The sequence below is a fragment of the Marmota marmota genome, unplaced genomic scaffold (genome assembly GCF_001458135.2).
Source record: "Marmota marmota marmota unplaced genomic scaffold, marMar, whole genome shotgun sequence".
Classification (NCBI taxonomy): domain Eukaryota; kingdom Metazoa; phylum Chordata; class Mammalia; order Rodentia; family Sciuridae; genus Marmota; species Marmota marmota.
The window spans coordinates 3,169,716-3,192,656 of record NW_026000102.1 but is presented as its reverse complement, the minus strand read 5'-3'; the positions used below and the strand labels follow the sequence as shown (position 1 = coordinate 3,192,656).

The following is a 22,941-nucleotide window of genomic DNA, read 5'->3' as shown; positions in this document are numbered from 1 at the left end:
AGGTGGTCAGAGGGTGGTTCCATGAGGGCAGCTGTGGCCCATGTTCCTATCTTGAGGAAGGTTAACTGATGAGTACACTGTTAGAACTAACTATAAATAAAGGATTTGGAAAGATAGATAAAAAGCTGGTCTCTAACCCTCATGGCATCTCTTGCTTCTTGAGCTCTGCTTTAACTGGTGTTCTTAGTTGCCATTGTTTCATGTTGCTGAAGGAATTTAGTATGATTGTCTTATCATCTTGGGTCTGGGATGTTTTTTATTGCCCAGGATTTGGCTGCCCCCTTGGGTTAGGTGGCCATTCCTCATACAATTAGTGTATGTTCTAGGTCAGAGCCGTATAAAAGAAAGGGTAGCCACCAAAAGAGAGTGGATTGAACAACTTAACCTTGACAGGGAGTCCTGTTGAGGGTGGACCTAAGGACTTCTTAACCCAGGTGCCTTTTAGGGATTTCTGATGAATTTAAAAGATGCAAACATTTTTTTGAGAGAGAGAGAGGGAATTTTTTTTTAAATATTTATTTTCTAGTTTTCGGCGGACACAACATCTTTGTTTGTATGTGGTGCTGAGGATCAAACCCGGGCCGCACGCATGCCATGCGAGCGCGCTACCACTTGAGCCACACCCCCCAGGCCCCTCCTGGGTAATATTACCAAGTGATACACTACACGAGTTGTGTCCTTTCCAGAATGCACAGCACATCTGCCATGGCAACCACACTCTCTCTAGCTACTCTAAAGACTTATGCCTACACCTCCCCAAACATTTGCACATACTAAAGGTAAGAACTTAGATCTTCTCTTATAGTTGGGATTCTTTGTTTTTTTACCTATTCCTTTAATGTGCCTAGTACCAAAAGCTATACAATATGAGGGTTTAATAAATGTTGATTTAATATACTGGAAGAAAACAATTTTCATATCTGGAAAAGCATTGCAATGCTAATGTCATGTCTTACATTCAGAGTAAAGACATGTTATAGTACTTTCCTGCTCAATGAAAGTGGACAAAGAAATAATTCTTCTAAATCACAAGCCAATTCATTCTTATAAAACCCGTTTAAAAACCATCCCTATACCTTCAAACTGCATGCATTTACATGCAAGATCACAAGAGGCTAGTGCCAAGCAGGGTATCATGGTGCACGCATCTGTAATCCCAGTGACTCAGGAGGCTGAAACAGGAGGATCACAAGTTCAAAGCCAGCTTCAGCAATTTAGCAAGATCCTAGGTAACTTAGCAAGACCCTGTCTTAAAAATAAAAAGGAGCTGGGTACGGTGGCACACGCCTATGATCCAAGAGGCTGAGGCAGGAGGATCGAGAGTTCAAAGCCAGCTTCAGCAAAAGTGAGTCACTAAGCAACTCAGTGCAACCCTGTCTCTAAATAAAATACAAAACAGGGGTGGGGTTGTGGCTGAGTGGTTGAGTGCCCCTGAGTTCAATCCTCAGTACCAAAAAATAAAATAAAATATAAAAAGGGCTGAGGAGTGGCTCAGTGGTAAAGTACCCTTGGGTTTAATCCCTAGTGTTAAAAAAAAAAACACACACACACAAAAGGCTCATGCCAGTTTCAAACTAATGAAAAGGTACCTTTTAAAAATCATCTTCCAACATCTTTTTGAGCACTCAACCTCTGAGCCACACCCCAGCCCTATTTTGTAATTTATTTAGAGACAGGGTCTCAATCAGTTGCTAGCTCCTCGCTTTTGCTGAGGCTGGCTTTGAACTCATGTTCCTCCTGCCTCCGCCTCCTGAGCTGCTGGGATTATAGGTGTGAACCACCACACCCAGTTAATCTTCCTACATCTTATATAGGACAATCAGATTTAATCATATTTGCGTGAAGATAACCCATGTTAGTTCAAGAGGATGAATGATAATTCAATTCACAAGTTTAATTCTAAGTCATTAAAACACACATACCACATCTGTTGAAAATGTTCAACTGTACGAGCAATAACCATGTCATCTCCTATCTACTTTTACTGGATTTGGATACTCTTGGCATATTTTTCCATGTGAGATAAGCAATAGTTCTCCCAATCCCAAGCAATGGGCCCTGAGGTCATTACTACTCAGGAGATGGGCTGTATTTTTGGATCTGGCTCTGTGATGGAATAATGCTGACTGGTTTCAGACATGTCCTACTGTGGCACAGACTATTCACTACCTACTCAACTCCATTTTCCCCAACAACAGAGCCCTTATATTGCTGGAGCATTATCTCCCCTGAAGATGGAGAAGCTATGGAAATCAGAGCTGTTAAATACAGCCACTGGAAAGCACAGCAACAGACTTACCTAGCTCTTGCCTGAGGGCTGGTACCTTCAGCGGCCTGGCTATGGTGAAGGATCAGTATCCCCTAATCTACCTTGGAGCAGTATTTTTATAAAATACAATTAAAATGTTGTGGGAATATCAAACAGCTAGAAGTTTCAGAACAATCTCTTTCCATTTCTGTACTTCTCTTACAGTGGACTAGTGACAGCTGAGTTTGCGAACCATGATCTGAGTCACACTGACCTCAGCACTGAGCACACTGCATGTGAAGTTACAGCACTCCGCTGAGAGGAAAACATGCACCTGAGGGTCATGTTCACTCTCCCACCATATGAAACCTGGAAGACACCTTCTTTTATTATGAGAACAGATATTTATCTTAAACCACTGTGACTTAGGATTTTATTACATACAGCCAATCCTAACAACTGATAAAGTTACATTTGAAAACCACTGCAAACTTTTCAAAACAGTGTATCACAGCTTTTTGCTCTCAAATGAAAATAACCCATGAAGTAAGCAGGATGAGTATTATCTCGATTTGACAGCTATGGAAATAATGTCCTAGAAGATTAAATAGCTTGTCTCAGTGACACAGTCAGCCAGTATGAAATGGAAAACAGAAGCCAGCCAGGTACATGTTCCACAGGAACAACCTACACTTCAGTGAGGTGAAATTACCCTATCAGGATCATATGTACAATACAAATATAAATGATAAGAGACTTGTACTCACAACAATTGGCGTGAAGGCCACAGTCAACTAGTGAAGAAAAAAATCAGATTTAACAGCTATAGTGAGATTATCCCACATTTTACAATACTAACAAAGCACTTTGGAAAAGGAGAAGGAGACTCAGGAACTGCAAGCTTTTTTTTGTTTGTTTGTTTTTAAGGGGCCCTCCCTAGAGCCATGTTTGTTAATAACTCACTAAGCAACACAGCAACTGAACTAAGAGTAAAAAACACAGCACATTAACTTAGCCTGGGACACAAATCCACAAATTCTTGTCTGGAATAAAATATGAAACACTAATATTGGATCCAGATACAGTCTGTTAGTGAGTAATAATGTTGTTTCTAAAAACCAGTCTGGAGAATAATGGCATGTTAATAAATATGTATTGTCCCTTGTCATAAATAAGATTTCTGAGAACCACTGTCAGATGAGTTCTGAACCACTCACTCCCCACCATGCCCTTATGATAAAAAATGTGCTATTTAAAAGCTGCTGGTTCACATCAGCCATGTCATTTGTGCCTCTGGACTAACTTCTTTGGAAAACTTCCTTTGCCTCTGTGGGCATCAAACATTTTATTTCACCTGAAAAAATGCTAATGATTTGCCCATATTAAGACTTATCTATTAAATACTAAATTAGAAAAGTCATACTTATCATTAACTTTTTCTGCTGTCACCAACATTTTCTTACATTTTTTAAAAACAAGAAAAATCAGGAAATGAATTTCATTATTTTATTTTGCACATTTAACCTTTCATATTTTCCCTGAAGATGTAAATTAACTGCAAAAGAAAAAATGAGCTGAAAAGACATATTTAATTGCTCCCACTATCTATAGGTGGTATTTAAAAATCTTCAAAGATCATTAATAAGAATCAGTGCTTGCATCTGCTAGCTCACTATACAAAAACAATTAAGTGTGATGGGGTGGGGAGAGATAGAGGCAGGCACAGGTGTAGATACAGACACAGAAGAATTCACCAGTTTAAAATAATACAGGTGGAAAAAATACCTACTTCCCTACTAACTCTGCAAACCACACTCCCTCATCACAGGGATGTGAGCTAGAGTGGGGGAAAGCAAGCTGTGGAGGGACTCTGGCAGGGAACTAATCCTAGACAGTTTATATTAGCTCAGGGCCAGCAAACCAGGGTCAGAGGTCACACCTGGGCTACCATCTATTTCTGTAAATAAAATCTTGATGAAAGACAGGCACACAGTCATGCACATGTGTTTGAGGATCAACTGTGGCCAAGTGGAATCATTACCACAGAAAAGACAAAGGTGCAAACATAAACTACCCAGCCCCTTACAGAAAATGTTTCTGTACCAGATGCAAAAAAGCATCTGTCAATAATAAATTACTGATGAGCTAGCTGAACTCCTCTAGAAACCAACAAGAGCCTCTTTTTGGCAGCAGCAGCAGAGTGGGTTGAGGGGTCGCCAGGGGCACTCAACCATTGAGCCACATAGCCACATCCTCAGCCCTTTTATGTGTGTGTGTGTGTGTGTGTGTGTGTGTGTTGCACGCACGCATACAAACATTTGGAGGGGCAGGGAGGCAGGTCTCACTAAGATGCTTAGGGCCTCACTAAATTGCTGAGGCTGGCTTGGAAGTTGCAAACCTCCTGCCTCAGCCTCCTGGAACACTGGAATTACAGGCATGTGCCACAGCAACCCGCAGGGAAAGCCTTTTGTCTCATAAACACCTTGGTGGGTTTGTGTATGTAGCCTGGGCTCAAAAGAGATAAGATTTGCCTAGAAAAAAAGCTAAACCTAAGCATAACAAGTTTGCCAGACACAAGTCATATGATGAAAATCTAGTGAACTGCACTTGTATTTTTCTTTAGAGAAAAATCCAGTTTGAGTAAGGAAATACATTTTCCAGATTAACAGATTCATGGCATAGTGGAAACAATGATGACATTGAACACCTGACAGTGCTCAAGCAAGCCCTCTATGACCTGAGAGAAATTTCAGCTTCAACAATCCCTAAGACCAAAAGCATTATTAAACATGACAGATGCCTAAGGCATAAGGCGATAAAAGAAAAAGTTCAATGCTTCTCTTAGTAGATAAAACAGCAAGTGCTTTACCATTTAACTTATATTGACCCTAACCTCTAACCAAATTTGAATTTTCAAACAAATTCATGTTGCCCCTTGCTAAACCAAGTCTCCATAATGACAAGCCAAATAAGAGCGAATAAGAGGAAAAGACAGAGGATTGAAAGAGTAAGTGAGAATAACAATCAGCGTGTTAAAATTCCATGAGCAGAAGATCTAAATAGGATGGAATTTACCCTGCAATGTAACAAAGACAAGACCCTGCCCTGTGGTTACAGTCACAAGGAAGGAAGGAAGTCTGCAGCACAGGCCTTCTCCCTTAAGAGTCAGAGCCATGATATAGAGGAAAGGATGCACACAGGAAGACCAAATTTGATGTGGATAATAATCAGGTCTATAAAGCAAGGGAATTTCAATTAACATTTTATACAAAAATTTTACCAGATTTTTCGAGTGGCGGGGTAATAGAGCCAATGAGCTGTATCCCCAGTGCTTTTTATTTTGAGATAGGTTCTCACTAACTTACTGAGGCTGGCCTCCAACTTACAATCCTCCTGCCTCGGCCTCCCCAGTCACTGGGATTACAGGCATACACTACTGAGCCAGCTTTTTGTTCATAAAGATCAATTCTATTGGCCACTTTCTGGGCTGCCTTGTAGAAAAAATATTATTCCTCCGCTCAACTAACTGCCTTGTGTGCTCCACAGTCAATGGAGGGGAACTATATTTCCTTAAGAAACAGAAGGAAAGTGACACTTGATTCAAGCAGAAAATCAGACCAATGGTTGTCTTGGTTTCAGTCCTTCTGTCTTCTTCCCCAAAACATAAAAATGTAATTTGTCCCTTTTATTTTTTTATTTTTCAGATAAAGTTAAGATGCTCAGAAGAATTTCAAATGCATTCAGAGCAGCTAAATAAAACAAGCTTAAACTTTTGGGTATGTACCCCAAATTACTGTGACAGAACACAAGTATCTTAGACTTCCTCACTGGGGCTATGAGACCACCTCTCTTTCACTTCAGACAGACTACACAGCCTGTGTCCTTCTCTTATTCATTCAACCAAAATGCATTCAAATTCCAAAACAAACAGGAAGCAATCCACTCACAATATCCTTCAAAAAGCAGCACAACAAATGAACAGTCAGGCAGAAAGGCAGCACACACACACACAAAAAGATTATCTGCAGGAAGACAGGGCTGCGTGAAGCAAGTGACAGGTGAGACAGGAGGGGCATTCCCAGCCCTCCAGCACATGCAACATCAGGGAGCGAGCATGGAGGTTGCATTATTCAAAGCAGCACAACTCTTTCCACCTGCCACAGGAGTCACAGGGATTACAGGTGTGTGCCACAGTGCCTGGTGTGAAGTTCACACAAGAAAAGACCTCCAACTAACTTCCCCAGCCTGATGGGCAGTGACACTGCCAGTACCAAACAATTCAATGGTAGTCCTCCCCTTAACCCCTGCCCCTAGTATCTCTCTTTTGGTGCCAAAGCAGGGTGGTGGATGGAACTCAGGGCCTCTTGCATGCTGGACAAGCACTCTCCCACTGAGCTACATCCCCAGCCCTGCTTTTCTTTTTCAATGTTTGGCTGACATACTGCTATCTAACAAATTAATACCCCCACACCTGCCCACCAAAAAAACAAAAGTCAACCCAACTTCTCACAGAACTCCCTTCATAAGAAAAGAACATAAGGCTCAGTATAGGTTAATCAATGTGCTAGGTTAACATAATACACCAAATGCACTCAATGTTTGCTAAGGCTAATATTAGAACAATCTGCTAATCAGGCATCCACAGTGAGTAAGACACACAAAACAAAGAAAAAACAGGATAAAGGAAAAAAATATGTATATGTGCTCAACCAATAATTCAAAACAAAACAACCCCCCCCCAAAATCACTTATGCAAAAGTAAACCACAAATCTATTGAAGAGCACTATGAAATGGAAAGGAATTATCCAAAGGGATTCGCCAGCTACTAATTTCAATACAAAATGCCTCACAAATCTCCCTATGCCTCAGACAATCACCAGCTGAGACAAATCCCAGATAATAAAACGCTGTAAGAAGGGCTTTTTTTCCCCTTTCTTCTTTTCTAATAATTTTAGCCCATCAAGGAGAGGCATTGATCCTTGCTCTCGGCAGCACGAGAGTGCTGTCTTCAGCCTTACAGCTCAGTGACAACATCAGGGAATTTAATCCCAGTGCCTTTCTTGCCACACAACTCTCAACTGTACCCTGGGATTCTCTGTCACTGTTCATCCATTTCTAGAAAATCCCTGGTCTCATGGATGTTCTTCCCTCCTCAACCCACAGTATTCATAGCAGCATTTCAAGTTCTACAGATTAAACACATCTGTCAATAATAACTTGCCAGATCTTTTTCTTTTTCTTGGGGGGTTGGATACTAGAAATTTAACCCGAGGGGCATTTTACCACTGAGCTACATTCCCCAGCCCACACCCCCTTTTTTGAGAGGGGCGGGTGTTTCTAAGTTGCTTAGGATCTTGCTAAATTGCTGAGGCTGGCCTTGAACTTAAGATCCTCCTGCCTGGGCCTATGGAGCTACTGGTATTACAAACCATGTGCCACCATGCCCAGCAAATAGCCAACTGTTTTTCTTACAAGTAATTTTCACAAGGCAAAAGCTATTTTGTGATTTCCATCTTGTTAACAAATCTGCTTGATATCTCAAGAGCACAGTTATTAGGCCAATCAGAAAGTATACATGGTTTATGCTTTATGAGCTACACAAATCCACAGGAACTCTTTAACAATTCAGGAAAAACATTAAACTGAAGCAATGTACTGACACTACAGCCAGGAACACTGTTGGTTCCACACTCACTTCCTTTTTATGGAGGTGGAAGGCAGTGGAGAGATACTCAACAGTCACTATCTTTTAAAAAATAAACTAAAAACAGCATCTAACTCTAGCTAGTACTGGCCAAGATTTCTCCTGTTAAATGTTACACTTTGTGTTGATAGTTAGTCTCTGACAATGGTATTTAATTTTTTAAAAATTCACTTGTCTTTTTTAAATCATGTTTTTATTAATGTGGTTTTGTTTTTGGTGGCGGGGGGCGGGTGTCTTATAAATGAAACAAACTATTAATCCAACCTATCAGAGCCAGAAACCATTTTTGGAACTGCAAACAAAAACATAAAGCACAGTCTCTTCTCTTAATTTAAGTGTGTATCTTAACATTCATTTGTTGGATTAGATATTTTATAGCTTCATTAACACAGTTCAAGATTTTGACTTTTTTTTTTTTTTAACATTTATTTTTTAGTTTTTAGCGGACACAACATCTTTGTTTGTATGTGGTGCTGAGGATCGAACCTGGGCCGCACGCATGCCAGGCGAGTGCGCTACCACTTGAGCCACATCCCCAGCCCAAGATTTTGACTTTAAATAAGCTTATATACAGTTAAATAAATACTACTGTAACTATCAAAGGCTAGTAAGTAAATAAGATGAACCCTACATGGCGTTGCCAGATAAAGGCAAAGCCACTTCCTACACTGACAGGTTTCTCAGCAACAATAACAAATAAGAGAAGTCAAAGAAAAACTGAGTTATCATAAGAAAACAAGTGATCTACACATGCCACAGCCTGCACCAACTCCCAAGAACTTGGGATGGAAGCAATCAAGAACAAATTTTTGCCATGCGTGGCTATTTTATTTCAGAAAAACATCACCATCCATCCTACTGAATAACTGTTGGTACTTAGGATGTTAATGCTTTTTATCATTTTGGGGGGCTTTATGTTTTTTTGGTACCAAGGATTGAACTCAGGGTCACTTAAATACTGAGCCAAATCACTAGCCATACTTATTTATTTTGAAACGTTAAGTTGCTTAGGGCCTCACTAAACTGCTAAGGCTATCTTTAAACTTGAAATCCTCCTGCCCTAGCCTCCCAAGTTACTGGGAATCACAGGCATGTACCCCCATGTCCGGAAGGATTTTAATGATTTTGCAATTTGGTTTTTAAATTAATTAGTAAACTGCCTTTTACAGCTATTCTGGGGCTATAAGTACACCCATTATACCTAACTGGGGAAGGAAGTAATACAGGAATGCCACAAAATAATTTCTTTCTTGAGTCCATGATATTCTCAGATTTGAGAAGCATAAGAAATCCTAGAACTGTACCAGTAGTTCCACATCCCACAAAAAAGGACAAGACTACAAGTGTTTTCACAAGGGTTCCCAGGGAAAGAGCAGACCTCCATTTCGTAAAGTCACTGCCCATCAGAATCTCTTGGGAAAGGTTAGGCAAGTACATGGGTGGATCCCTGGGCCTGACTCCAGAACAACTGAATCCCTATCCTGGTTTTACAGGTGAACTGAGACTCAGAGAGATTAAGCCTCTGATCACACAGCCAATGAATACTGCCAACACAATTCAAACCAACACCATTATTTCAACAGTAAAATATATGGCTTCCAGCCACCTCCCTGACCTTAGGGAGGGTACACACACAGGCCTTCATACGGTTCCTTCAATTACTCAGTAAGATCAAAACTATTTTAAATTTTAAAAATTAGAAATAAAAAATAAGAACAGAGAACAGGCTGAGAAGAAGTGAAAGTAGGACAGGAAATGTAAAGCACTAAGTAGCACAAGGACTGCAGGCAGGCCTTTAGGAGGAGGGTGGGAGGTTGCTACAGAGGAGGTCCCAGGCCACAGGATGGCAAGTGCGAAAGCAAAGGAAAAGGAAAGGGAGGAGGGAGGGGGTCCGAGGGAAAGAAAAGTCTAGAAGTGCTTACAATGGGGGATACAGAAAGCAGTCTTTCAGTATTTTGATTCATTAAAAACTCAAATTATCATTTATGAATTTGCCAGAAAACCTACTTACGTGGAGAAAGCATACTGAAGTACGAACAACTGATGACACATTTCTTAACTTTTCTTTTACTACATAAAACACATATTTCTATGCTAAACTGTTATGGCAGAGTTCTAATAATGTCTCCAGAAATTCTGTGAAACTCAAGACAAGTGCAGTGGTGCACAGCTGTACTCCCAGAGGCTCGAGAGGCTGAGGCAGGAGGACTGTAAGTTCAAAACCAGCCTCAGCAACTTAGTGAGGCCCTAAGCAACTCAACAAGACCCTGTCTCTAAATAAAATATTTAAAAGGGCTGAGGATGTGGGTCAATGGTTATGTGCCCCTGGATTCAAGCCTCAGTAAAGAAATTCTGTGAAACTCAGAACTTGAGGGGGGTTTTTTGTTTTTGTTTTAATTTAAAAAAAAAAAAAATCTCAAGAACAGTACATGCCATCCAGACACCTGACACTTTCTGTCATCTTAATGAATCAATGTGAAATTGTCTCAAGAAACCACATCTACCATTTTCCAGACTTCCTTTTAACACTGTCTCTAAAATATTTCAATGAGTAAAATCTACTGATACTCCTTTTAAAAACAGGGTAAATCAATTCATTCAACTTATTTTAAATGAAACACTAAAATAAAATGATCAAGTAAACTGATCTATATCACTAGCAGCAAGAAGTAACTTTAACATTATACAGATTAAACTGATTGTCAACTATTTCTAAACCAATTATAACATAACATGGTTGGAATCAGAAATTTAAAATAATTCAGCAATGTCTGCTGGCAAAAGAAGAGGTAGGCTATGCCAAAACATCTTTCTTACTCATGGAAAAGTGAGGCCAATATTCTTTGGCCTACAAAACCTGATATAATCACAGCCCTGAAAAACTTTCCTGTGCTCTCAGTACAGGAAACATGGATATTATGAAATGTCTTTACAAAGGGCTTTTACTAACCCTAATTAATCCAGATACATTTTGACATAAATTTCTATTTTCAAGATTCAAGAATTCTACCTGCTTTCAAATCTACATTATGTGTCACGTTAAAAATTTCAAGATAAGCCAGGCACAGTGGCCCTATCTCCAATCCCAGCAATTCTGGAGGCTGAGGCAGGAGGTTGCAAGTTTAAGGCCAGTCCCAGTAACTCAGCAAGACTCACAGCAACTTTTAAGACTGAGTCTCAAAATAAAAAATTAGCCAGACATGGTGGCACATCCCTGTAACCCCAGCAACTTGGGAGGCTGAGGCAGGAGGATCATGAGTTCAAAGTCAGCCTCAACAAATTGAGCGAGGCCCTGAGCAACTTAGCAAGACCCTGTCTCAAAATAAACAATAAAAAGGGCTGGGGAAGTGGCTCAGTGGTTAAGTGTCTCTGGGTTAAATCGCTGGTACCAAAAACAACAACAACAACAAAAGCAGTCTGACTTCTGTGGGGATAAATGTCTTTGGCAATTATGTCAGGAAAAGCAATTTTGGAGAACCTGCAAAGCCTGGAATAAACAGATAGCTGTTTAGATACTTTTCCAGTCCAGCAGTAGGAAAAACCCCCAAAAGGCAGGGTTGAAAGGCCTGAGAATGCCCAGAAGTGATAAAAGGCAATGCACTGCCCTTAAAGAAAAGACGGCTCAATGAAACCTGGATGGCACCATTAAATTCAACACTGACCCACAGTAAAAAAAAAAAACAAAAAACACTGTACTTACGGCAGTTAATAAAAGAGTAGGATTGTTGAAATCCATTTTCTGAAAATGTGACTTAATGCCCCCCTTTGGGTAAAAAGGATATCAATACCAACGGCAGCCTTCAGAGAAACTGGCTGACAATTAGCTTTTATGAGACAGCAGGTTATGACAACCAACTGTTCTGGTGAAAACAACTGATGTGTGCTCTCTAATGCCACCGTAAGTGGGCTTTTGCCGTATAGGTCATCTGGGTATCTGAGAATTTTTTTACAATTTGCTACATTAAAATTCAATAGCTAGGGGCTGGGGATGTGGCTCAAGCGGTAGCGCGCTCGCCTGGCCTGCGTGTGGCCCGGGTTCGATCCTCAGCACCACATACAAACAAAGATGTTGTGCCCGCCGAAAACTAAAATAAATAAATATTTAAAAATAAAAAAAAAATAAAATAAAATTCAATAGCTAGTAATAATCTTTCATTTGGGTTTGTTGGACTAATTGCAGCTTTGATATTAGCAATTCTTCCGAAAATTCAGTCATATCAACACTTTTCACTATACCGAGATATAAAATACAGCGTGACTTATGATTTTTCCCAAGGTTATTTTGCCATACTTGCTGTCAACTGGGGAAGCCACAGTAAATAATGAGAGAGTCATATAGCCTCTGAAACTCCTGCACAGCTGAACAGGCAGATTAGAGTTCTTTCTAAGCAATGAGTAAGTAACAAACATAGTCAGCTTTACTTTTTTTTTTTGGAGGGGAGGGAGGGAGGGAGAGAGAGAGAGATAATTTTTTTAATATTTATTTTTCAGTTTTCGGTGGACACAACATCTTTATTTTATGTGGTGCTGAGGATCGAACCCAGCTCCCCGCGCATGCCAGGGCGAGCACATTACGGCTTGAGCCACATCTCCTGTCCAGTCAGCTTCATTTTTAAGACAGTGTTTTATAATAAGCTTTCATTCATTTTTAATTATTACGTGGTACCAACTCCCAATATGAAAAGCAGTAATATCAAAAGACAACAGAATGCCTGGGCACAAAGTAAACAAACTCTCAGTCTGTTTACTTCCTGAGAAAACAGCTAGCTGATCTGAAGTTCTAAATGACCCACAACAGAGTCTTTCCACAGTGGTTCTATTAGTTTGTTGTTTTGTTTTTTTAAAAAAACATTTTTAGTTGTTGATGGACTTATTTTATTCATTTATTTATACGCAGTGCTGAGAATAGAACCCAGTGTTTCACACATGTGAGGCAAGCGCTGTACCCCTGAGCCACAACCCTAGCTCTACCCTATTTTAGGAATATAGTGATTAGTACTCATGAGAAAATAAATATAAGGATAGGGCTGTAGTTCAGTGGTAGAGTGCTTGCCTAAGCATGTATGAGACACTGGGTTTGATCCTTGGCACCACATAAAACATATAAAAAAATAAAAAAATAAAGGTATTGTATCCATGTACAGCTAAAAGTATTTTAAAATACATATATGCATATACATATATTTTACCTCTCAAATTCCAGATCCTCTTTCCAGAAAAATGAATATACACTTAAGACTTTGCAAACAATTTCAATAAGTTCACAGATGCTCTCAAACTCAGAAATCAGAAGTCTATATGGACATCAATTAAGGATGTCTAGAAAACTATTAATTTAATTTAAAACCAGAATTTGTATAAATCACAAATATTATGTAATGTAAAAACAGATAATGATTAATACATGTTTGTTGTAAGCTAAGTACAGCTATGTACCAAACATTGGACCACATATATGGTGACAGTCCTGTAAGATTACAATACAACAAGATAATTCTTATCATCGAGTATTTCTACTATACCTTTTCTATGTTTAGATACACAAACATTTACTATAATGGTACAGTTGCCTACAGCATTCAATACAGTAATATACTGTACAGGTCTGAAGTCCATATAACCTAGAGCTGGGTATTTATATTCTATGATATTTTCACAATGACAAAATTGCCTAATGATGCATTTCTTAGAACACATCCCCAACATTAAGGGGACATATAGACTGCAATGTGCTCAAAAATTTTATAAATTATTTCATGGGCTGGGGCTGTAGCTTTGTGGCAGAGCACTTGTCTAGCATGCATAAAGAGGCACTGAGTTCGATCCTCACACCACATAAAAAGAAAACAAATTAAAAAATAAATTATTTCATTTAATTTTTGCAACAACCCTCTGAGGTACATAGAATTATATCCATTTTACAAATGAGAAAATTCAGGGTTAGAAATTCTGTTTATGTATGTGTTACACAGGAATCTGTCAAGAAAAGGAAAAACGTTCCCCAGAGGAAAATGCACCCAAAACAAAACTATAGGAGTTTGTTTTTGTTTTTTTTGTTTTTTTAAATTACTAAAAACAAAGCAGTTCAACCCACTATTAGAGTACTGCCTTTAATTAGCCATACTGGAGAGGTCTTATGCACTAGCCCTCCATCCCCTAGTGAGGAAGCGGAAAGGCACCGCCCACATGGCCTGCAGGAACACATCCATGACAACAGAAAAGAAATGGACATTTTAAGTCCCCTTGAAATGGCAGCATCTTTCCTTCTTTAGCTCAACCCTCTGCCATACTGCCAAGTAGTTTCTATTCAAATTAGCAGGTGGGGGGTGGTCACCTCTAACCAATCCAGGGAGGATCCGGCCATGTTGTCTTTGTCTTCCTTCCTCCCTCCCCCACTGCCACCTCCAACCAGTGAGCACAGTACTTTTTGTTAGATAAACATCCAAGCTAGCAAATTCTCAGTAACAAGTAAAAAGGTTGCCTCTCCAGAACTGATACAAAAATAAATCAAAGCCACATACTGTGGCACACGTCTGTAATCCCAGCTTCTCAGGAGGCTCAGGCAGGAGAATCACAAGCTCAAGGCCAGCCTTAACAACTTAGGCCCTGTTTAAAAATATAAAGGGCTGGGGATATAGATCAGTGGCAGAGTGGCCCTGGGTTCAATCCCCAGTACTGGTCCCCACCTGACCCCACCCTCCGCAAAAGTTAAACACTTATAAAATTAAATCTGATGAGTTTATGCTACCGTTAGTGTAGAAATTCAGGTATAGATCACATATACCTGAATATGCAAAGAAAGTTAAATTATGAAACAATCAATGGTATCCTATAAAAACTAAATTAACAAAAATAGTCTATTAGGGAAGACAACTGGTATCTCGTGGCAAGAAGCGTTAATGATATTGTCTGCAACCCTGTAATCAATTTTTTTTTCTCCCAGCAGCTCTCTCATTACACCATGTTAGATCTGTGTGCCTGCAGAATTTATGAGAGTTCCACACATAAGAGTGAGGGAGCTCTGCCAACTGGATCCAATTCAGATCCAGCACAAATGACTTTGGCAGCACAAAGCATCATTAAGAAATAATCAATACAGTTGCTTTACGCAGCATCATCTTGACTAAAAGATTTATCATCTTATACAGAATCTTCTATAACCCATATAGGATGAAATCTGAGAGTTCCACCAATCGCGAATTTAAATCCTCCGTGGACATGAATACTAAAAATAAACACCAGCAGGCACAGTGGTGCACAACCATAATCCCAGCTACTCAGGAGGCTGAAGCAGGAGGATCACAAGTCAAAGGGCAGCTTTAGCCAGACACTGTCTCAAAATAAAAATGCTAATAAAACGAATGGGGGTGTAACTCCATGGTAAAGCATTTGCCTAGCACATGGGAAGCCCTAGGTTCAATTGCCAGTACTACAAAACTAAATGCTGGTCATCGCTAATGCTAATATAGAAAACTCATTAAAAATGAGTGTTATGGGCAAAATTTAAAAGCCTTTCAGTGCTGAGGGCAATGGAGCACACCTCTAGTCCCAGCAGCTCAGGAGGCTGAGGCTGGAGGATCACAAGTTCAAAACAGCTTTAGCACTTAGTGAGGCCCAAAGCAACTTAGCAAGAGTCTGTCTCTAAAGCATCAACCTGAAAAATAAACCCATTCTTTAGATACACATATTCCAAAGTTAGTAAAGGCTAAAGTTTTAAAAGTAAGCAGTCAAGACTGGACTAATTTGCCCCTTAGAATGTCAATATACGGCTCCAGGGATCATAATCAGATGTTTACCCCTATGTTGGGTTCTATCTTCCACTGTAAATGATTATTATTTCAAGAAGTCAAGTGTTCCATAATGTGAACCCTCTTCTGGGTCCAGTGCTTGAGGAATTATGGTAACTATGTTTGCTGTCATAGTGATACAGGTATTACTCCCCATCTCTACTGTCTTGGTTGTCTCCATCTTAACACAGGGACATCTATCCTAATGTCTGCATACTGGTGTCCAGGGAATATTCTGAGGCAGTGGTCTACAAAATAGCTACAAAAGTTCTCTATTGCCTATCGCATAAAAATCTCAATTTGTTTTATCTGTAAGATCCTCTGTGAACCAGCCCCATTTTATATTCCCACCTCTACCTCCCAAGACCTACAAACCTGCGCTCTTCAGTGACATTCTGTAGATCATCTTCTTACTCAGACTCACCAGGCACACAGCATGCGTTGTTTATACACATAGGAAGACAGGTGCACCTGGAAGCCTTCCATTCTGCCTGTCTACACCTTACTGAAGTGTCAAAAAACATACCCAGCTTCTCAGTCCAACCTACCTTCACAGAACTCCTCCACAAGTGCTATAGCCCATCTGGAAAACTATCCTTTCTTAGTGCCAAGATGCTAATATTGTACACTGCAGCTGAACAACTCATCATGTATCGACAGCACCTTGTACTCTGAATATGCTGAGGTGAGGAGAAGAGCACCGAAGGCTATAATTTTCTAATTCAGTACAAATTTAAGTTCTACACTTGGATTATACTTCTTTAATGATTAACAGCAGTCTTAGGTACCCAGTTTAAGAATAAAAACCTCTTGTTCAGAAAAGTAAGAAGGGAAAAGAAGACAAAAAAAAGGAGGGGTTGCTGAACTACACAGGAAGAGCCTTTATGATCTCCATCAGGAGATCCCTGTGCTCTAGGGGTGGATCACGTGAGTCACTGCATCTTGCTGCATCTTACACCTCCTGTGTAATCATCAAGACAGCAATTATCAGAATAAGCAGCTGGGAGAGGTAGAGCTTTATCCTATATCTAGCATTACCATAAAGCCTTACTGCTTCTGAACAGCCTTTTACAAAACATCCTCTGAGAGAAGAACAATCGATTTATATCCGTGAGCCATGAGTCCGGAAAAATGCACATTCCACACTTGCACTCAAACTTACCCCCTTTTCCCCCATTTCAGTTGCCAACATCCATACTCGCTGCTGATTGCCAGCTCCTGCTCCTTGCAGCAGCCCAGCATGCTCTCTGCTGGTGCCAAAATACCCTTCCACCAAACCCCACTAACTTCTGGAACTGTCCTAGAGGGGTAAGGCAAGTCCCGTATTTTGCTTCCGCTGTGCATGTACTTGTTACTCCTTTAAAAACACATATGATACAGCACATTTTTAAAGGGGCTCTGGGGAGGGAGGTAATATTCCTATTTTATACCCTATGGGATATAAAATACTGATAGCTTTTAAAAACGGGATTCTCCTTACCCCTACAGGCCCTCTCCCGGCTTCAGAAAGATGCTGTGGTGGCTGTGATGCCACCGGCAGAGAGCATGCTGGGGGGTCACACAAAGCAGGAGTTGGAGATCTGCAACAGGCCTGGGAGTTGTGGACCTAAAAAAGAAAAGAGTTTTAAGTTAACGTGCCCAATGCCCCCTCATGCCCTGGTTATTGGGGGCACTCAGCACACAAGCAGGTATCTGCAAAAATCCTTTAGCAGATGGCCTCTGAAATCTCAGAGACTTTGTTCTGTCACTAGAGTTAGCATTCTGCATTAATCAAAGCTGTTTCCTTATTTCTGTGTGAACAAACTTCTGGCTCCAGATTTCAACTAGGTCCTTTCATAAAAAGTATGGTGTGTGCCCCTCAAAATAACCAAGTAAAGATGTGATACAGTGCAATAGCACAGTAATAATGGCATGCTTTGCTTATAATAAAAACAAAATATTCAGTGCTATTATGTAAATACAACAGTGAAACTAAATCACATGTAGACCAACCCAGCTTTCAGAAGAATTTCTAATGCAACATGCTGAAGCCCGTATATTTAATAAACAGTCTAGGCATTACAGCAGCCAAACAGAGATCCTGTCATTTTCTTGAAGTACTACTTTAATTTTGTAAAGATGAAGGTAAGATAAATAGACATTGGCTTAAAAACAGAGGAAAGATGAGGACATTCAAAGTGAGATTTAATTTTCTCAAAATGCCCACAAGGTGAGGCTAATGAACAGGCACAGAGCACAAAGCTCAAGACAGTTATTTCTTCTGGGGGCAAAGCCAGTTAAACATGTACCACCCCTCCCTCCCTCCCTCCCTCCCTCCCTCTCCCATCTCTCTAAACATTGAAAACGTTTAAAACTAGGAAGAAAAAAAAAAAGATTAGAAAGCACTTCTGAAAGCTAGTATAGTCCTTCTGAGTATCAGGAAAGATGTCACAATAATAGTTTGAATATGTTCCCTTTCAAATATTCTAGAAAGCATATAACATTTTTTTTTTAACCAACTAATCCAGTTTCATGTGGTGGTTTATAAACTTTAGAAATCTGTAAGCCAAATCCTTATACATATAAGAACCTCTGTTCTTAAAGATGGTTAAGTAACAGAAAGTCAACTTTTTAAAATATTAAATCATCAATAAGGTTCCCTGTTACATGTGATCCTTTTTGAGAAACCATCATTGTCTAAAATACTTCTGCGAACCAAGATTTTCATAAAATCCACTAACTACTATTTTTATGTCTCTTAACACCCCCAAGACAAATCAAGAAAATAAGCTATTAGGAATGTCTTTATCATGATCATGCTCTTTTCCTTTCTTTCTTTACAGATCACCATGTACAGTGTATCTTCAGTTCCTCATAGTAAACCTCTGCAGTTGGTCTCTGATCACCAGAGCCTCTATGACAATATCAATGACTGTCTTGTGTCATCAGAAATAGCCTCCTCCATCAAACACTTCCCTCCTCCCCCTGCTATAATTCAAATTCAAGTAAAAACTCAAGTGTGCATTTAAATGTACAATATATTTAATATTTTTCACCATAAGCATCAAAACAAAGATGAATTCCTCTTTAATGTCCTGACTAGGAATTCAATGAATCAGAATTTAAATTCAAATAAAACATTCAAATTAAAAGTTTTAAAATTTTAACACACAGTGAAGCATTTCTAAACACTTCGGCATTATTTTAAAATATGTAATAAAAGTTCAAGAAATGATTAAAACATTTTAGGCCTTAAAATCAAAGCCTTTTCAAAGCAAATCATTATTCTTATGAATCAGAAAACACTGACAGTATCTCAGTTTCCTAATTTTCTCTCAAGCACTTTTCCTGTTTTTTTCTGGTACTATTCCGAGTTGGTTCTTAACACAAACACCCATATATACATACACAAATTACAAATTTCCAGTTCTAAGGAGTCAAGTTTGAACAAGACTTCATCAATATTCTTGCACAGCAGATATCTGCAAAAGACCAGACTGTCCCAACTTTCTTAAGTGCATTGAAAAACAAAAATTAGAATATCTAGTTTTCTGCATAAAGTTTCACATACATATAATAAGTAAATAACATTTTCAGATAAACATTTTATAGAAATATATATAATTTAAAAAAATTAAACGACTTCTTGGAACCCTAAAATCTAAATGAATCAGGAGAAAATTAATTACCCAAATTCACAGTTTTTGTGTACCATTAAAATTTAGATTCCAGGGGCCCATCCTGCCCTGCAGCCAAGAGTAAAACCAACTGCTGAGAAACAGAGAAAAACGGAGCTTTAAAAAAAAAAAAACAGAATGGTCTGAGATTATTTACTCCCAAAACTTCATTTTAACTTCCAGTTAAGTGAATATCTCGGGGCTGGGGATGTGGCTCAAGCGGTAGCGCGCTCGCCTGGCATGCGTGCCGCCTGAGTTTGACCCTCAGCACCACATACAAACAAAGATGTTGTGTCCACCAAAAAATAAAAAATAAATATTAAAATTCTCTCTCTCTCTCTCTTTAAAAAAATTAAAAGAAAAAAAGTGAACATCTCGCTATCTATTTCTAAATTGATATCTATGAAATGCAAAAAGGATGTTTTAGTCAAAGACTCTATCAGCACTGCTCTGGTAATTGAGAGGGTATGAGGTTCGGATATCCAACAACCTTACCTTAACTATACATCCATCCAACTCAGAGCTAAGAACTTTCATTTCAACTTGTGCCTCTTAAAAGATTAAATGAAACTATAAACTTCAAGTTTACAAATACAAAGAATGTTTAGTCCTTGCACTTAATAGTCTGGTGTAAACCTAATATCCCCTTCTATTTTTTTTTTTTTTTAACAAGGCTAATATAAGCAAGGATGACCTTTATTTCAAACAAAGAAAAATAAAAGTATGGCCTCTAAAATTCTGGCACCAGTTCAGTAATGGACACCATTTCTTACCTTAGAAACCATGGCATACTGTACCCTATAAGTATGTACAATTAGTATGCAACAACTTAAAAAAACAAATGAAGGAAAAAAAGAAATCGCAGTCTAGAGTACAACCACATGAATGCACTCACTTCTGACAGATGAGAGCAACCAAACCGAAAGGACCAACTTCTTTGAAAGAAGCATCCTACTGTCCATTCATTATTTGTTTTTAAATGACAGGCAGGTCCACACCCCTCAAAACAGAAACAGTAACAAATGTGAAAACTGTTGCTTCATCATCCAACACAACACACATACCACAAAGCTGTAACTGAGTGGTACTGAACTTTTTATAAGGCATAAAGCAAGAGGGTAAAGGGGAGGAACTACAGAAAGAAACATGGACTTCAGGCCTATCCCAGGGATGTCAGAAACACAATCCAAACCACCACTGACCCTCAGAAGCTGTTTCTCCACCCTGAGGCACTTCTCACAGCAGGTGGCCTTTTCTGGTATGTTCACACAAAGACTAAGCCTCATTTAATTTTGCTAAAAGCCAGTCACATTGAAAACTTAAAACAGAATATAATGACACCTAAAATATGTTATGGCATAACATTTCCCTGAGGGAAATAAGAAACTACTTTTTAAAAATTAGAGAAATATTTTTAAAGGAATAGGTTCATCATTTAAATACATTAAATACTACTACAGGCTAAGTAAAGGTAAATGATCAAATTTCTTGGGATTAGTCTTTCCCCCCAAAACTCTTTCATTCAACTAATATTTACTGAGCATTTACGTTTTACCAGAAACTCTTGTTGGCCACAGAGATACTCAACAGACACAGCACTAATGCCTGAATTTTTTCAAACTACTACTACTGAAGTTTCTCAAAACTTATCCAGGGAATTTTTTTTTCCACTGAAATGTTACTCAGTCAATGTTTAGTATTTAGGATGGATGTTATAGTCAAGTCAAAGTGCTAAGCACACAATATTGATCACTGAACAGAACAGACAAAGAGTACCAACTAAATATCAACATCATGATTACTGTTATCCTTCAGGGAAGGCCCTGTGCTACATGATTTGTAAACAGCCTACCTACCTGGTGAGGTAGGTCTTTTTACCCCAACTTCATATGTAAATAAAGTAAAGTTAAGTTGGTTAAGTGTCTTGCCCAAGATCATGAAAGATAGCAACTCACAGGACGGAGCATAGGAACCCAGACAGCCCAATGTTGAGTCCATCAGTCCCAGAGTTACGTATCCCTGATTAATTCTGAATTAGTTATATTCGTACTAATGGGGATCTTCTCTCCCACCACTGAAAAAACACTCCGATACAAGATTTACTTATTATTAAAATGAATGCCCATTTCATAATATGCATATATATACCATACAATCTGTGCTCCACAGTCACAATAACAAAACTGCAATTAAACAACTGTAATAGGTAATACATGTGTCTAATAAATCATTATGTATACATGTGAATGTGTACCCAAAGAGTGCTTGTTAATGAAGCCTCTACATGACATCTCCTATGTTCCTTAATTACTAAGTTTTCATTTTAAAAGAAGTAAAACAGCTTCTTGTTGCTTTTAATCCACTTCTGAGCAGCTAAATTTGGTGAAGGGAGGGCAGTTTCCATAAGCAGTACCTAAGCTGAAGATAATTTCTCTGCAGCCTCTCTTCAGCTGTACTATCAGGAAACACATGAATAAGAACTGACAGGTAACAATCAACTTTGGAGTAGAGTTGTGAGTAAAGACCAGAGATCATGGAGAAATGTTCATGTTCCCCACTCCGGCTGCTCATATATGGCAATGAAACATAGACAGGGATATGGTATTAAACCATGAATAACCTGGCTTCCACGTTCATGGCAGAAATGGAGATGTGTCTCCTCCAAGGTGACTAGTGAGTGATATATATTCTTAGCTATTCCATACTCACAACCAGCAATGAAAATGTACTCTCTTTTGGGATGGACAGTGCAACAGCACACTCCTCCATGCATCACTGTTAACAATGCACCCAGGCAACTCACAGTCCACTTTATAACATCCTCAATGACCTTTCTTCACTCTAAGTACTATTTAAACCAAGTTCAATCTGAGGGATGATTTCTCCAGTTTTAATAAAATGAATCAATTGAATCTTAAATGGTATTCAAATAATTACATATTTTTCCTGAAAACTCATTTGGCCTAAGTAACAGCTGAAAAACCCACTAGGAAACCAAAAACATACTTCCTTCTAGTGTAAGAGTGATGGCAACTCAAGAATCCACATAAAACCCCATGCAGAATATTAAAGAAAGAGCTTTGATTACTGATCTATGAATAAAGAATTAGGCAGGAACTATTACAAGGAACTCCTTGTTATTATACGGAATCATTCTCAGACTCCATGCTAGATAGCAAACTAGATCTCTATTACTCCTAGATAGCAAACTAGATCTCTATTATACTTAAGACTTGAATTTTTATAAAAATAGAATTGTAGTTTTTAGTAAAAGAAAGAAATCTTTCTTTTAGAACAAAAAGTGAATAAATGATTTTTTCCTCCACCAATCCTGTTGAGTAATCTCTTAAAAAAAAGAAAAACCTAACATCAATAATACCACAAACTGTCTGTCCGATTATAATTCAATCACTGGGAGAAGGACCAATATTTTACACTTCTTAACTGCCCTTTATGGTCACTCAACAAAAACCACAAAGCAGGTTTTCAATAAATGCCAGTCAGAGGCACTGATGATGACCCAAAACACTCCTAATTGCATTCTG

At 38.9% G+C, this 22,941-nt stretch overlaps 1 protein-coding gene across 1 annotated transcript in view; it reads right to left on the bottom strand.

Moving 5' to 3' along the window:
• Rere (arginine-glutamic acid dipeptide repeats) overlaps positions 1-22,941 on the bottom strand; it is a 294,428-nt gene that overhangs the window by 202,745 nt on the left and 68,742 nt on the right. The window contains 1 exon segment of the mRNA XM_048783657.1: positions 17,221-17,346. Coding sequence (XP_048639614.1) covers positions 17,221-17,346 — 126 coding nt within the window.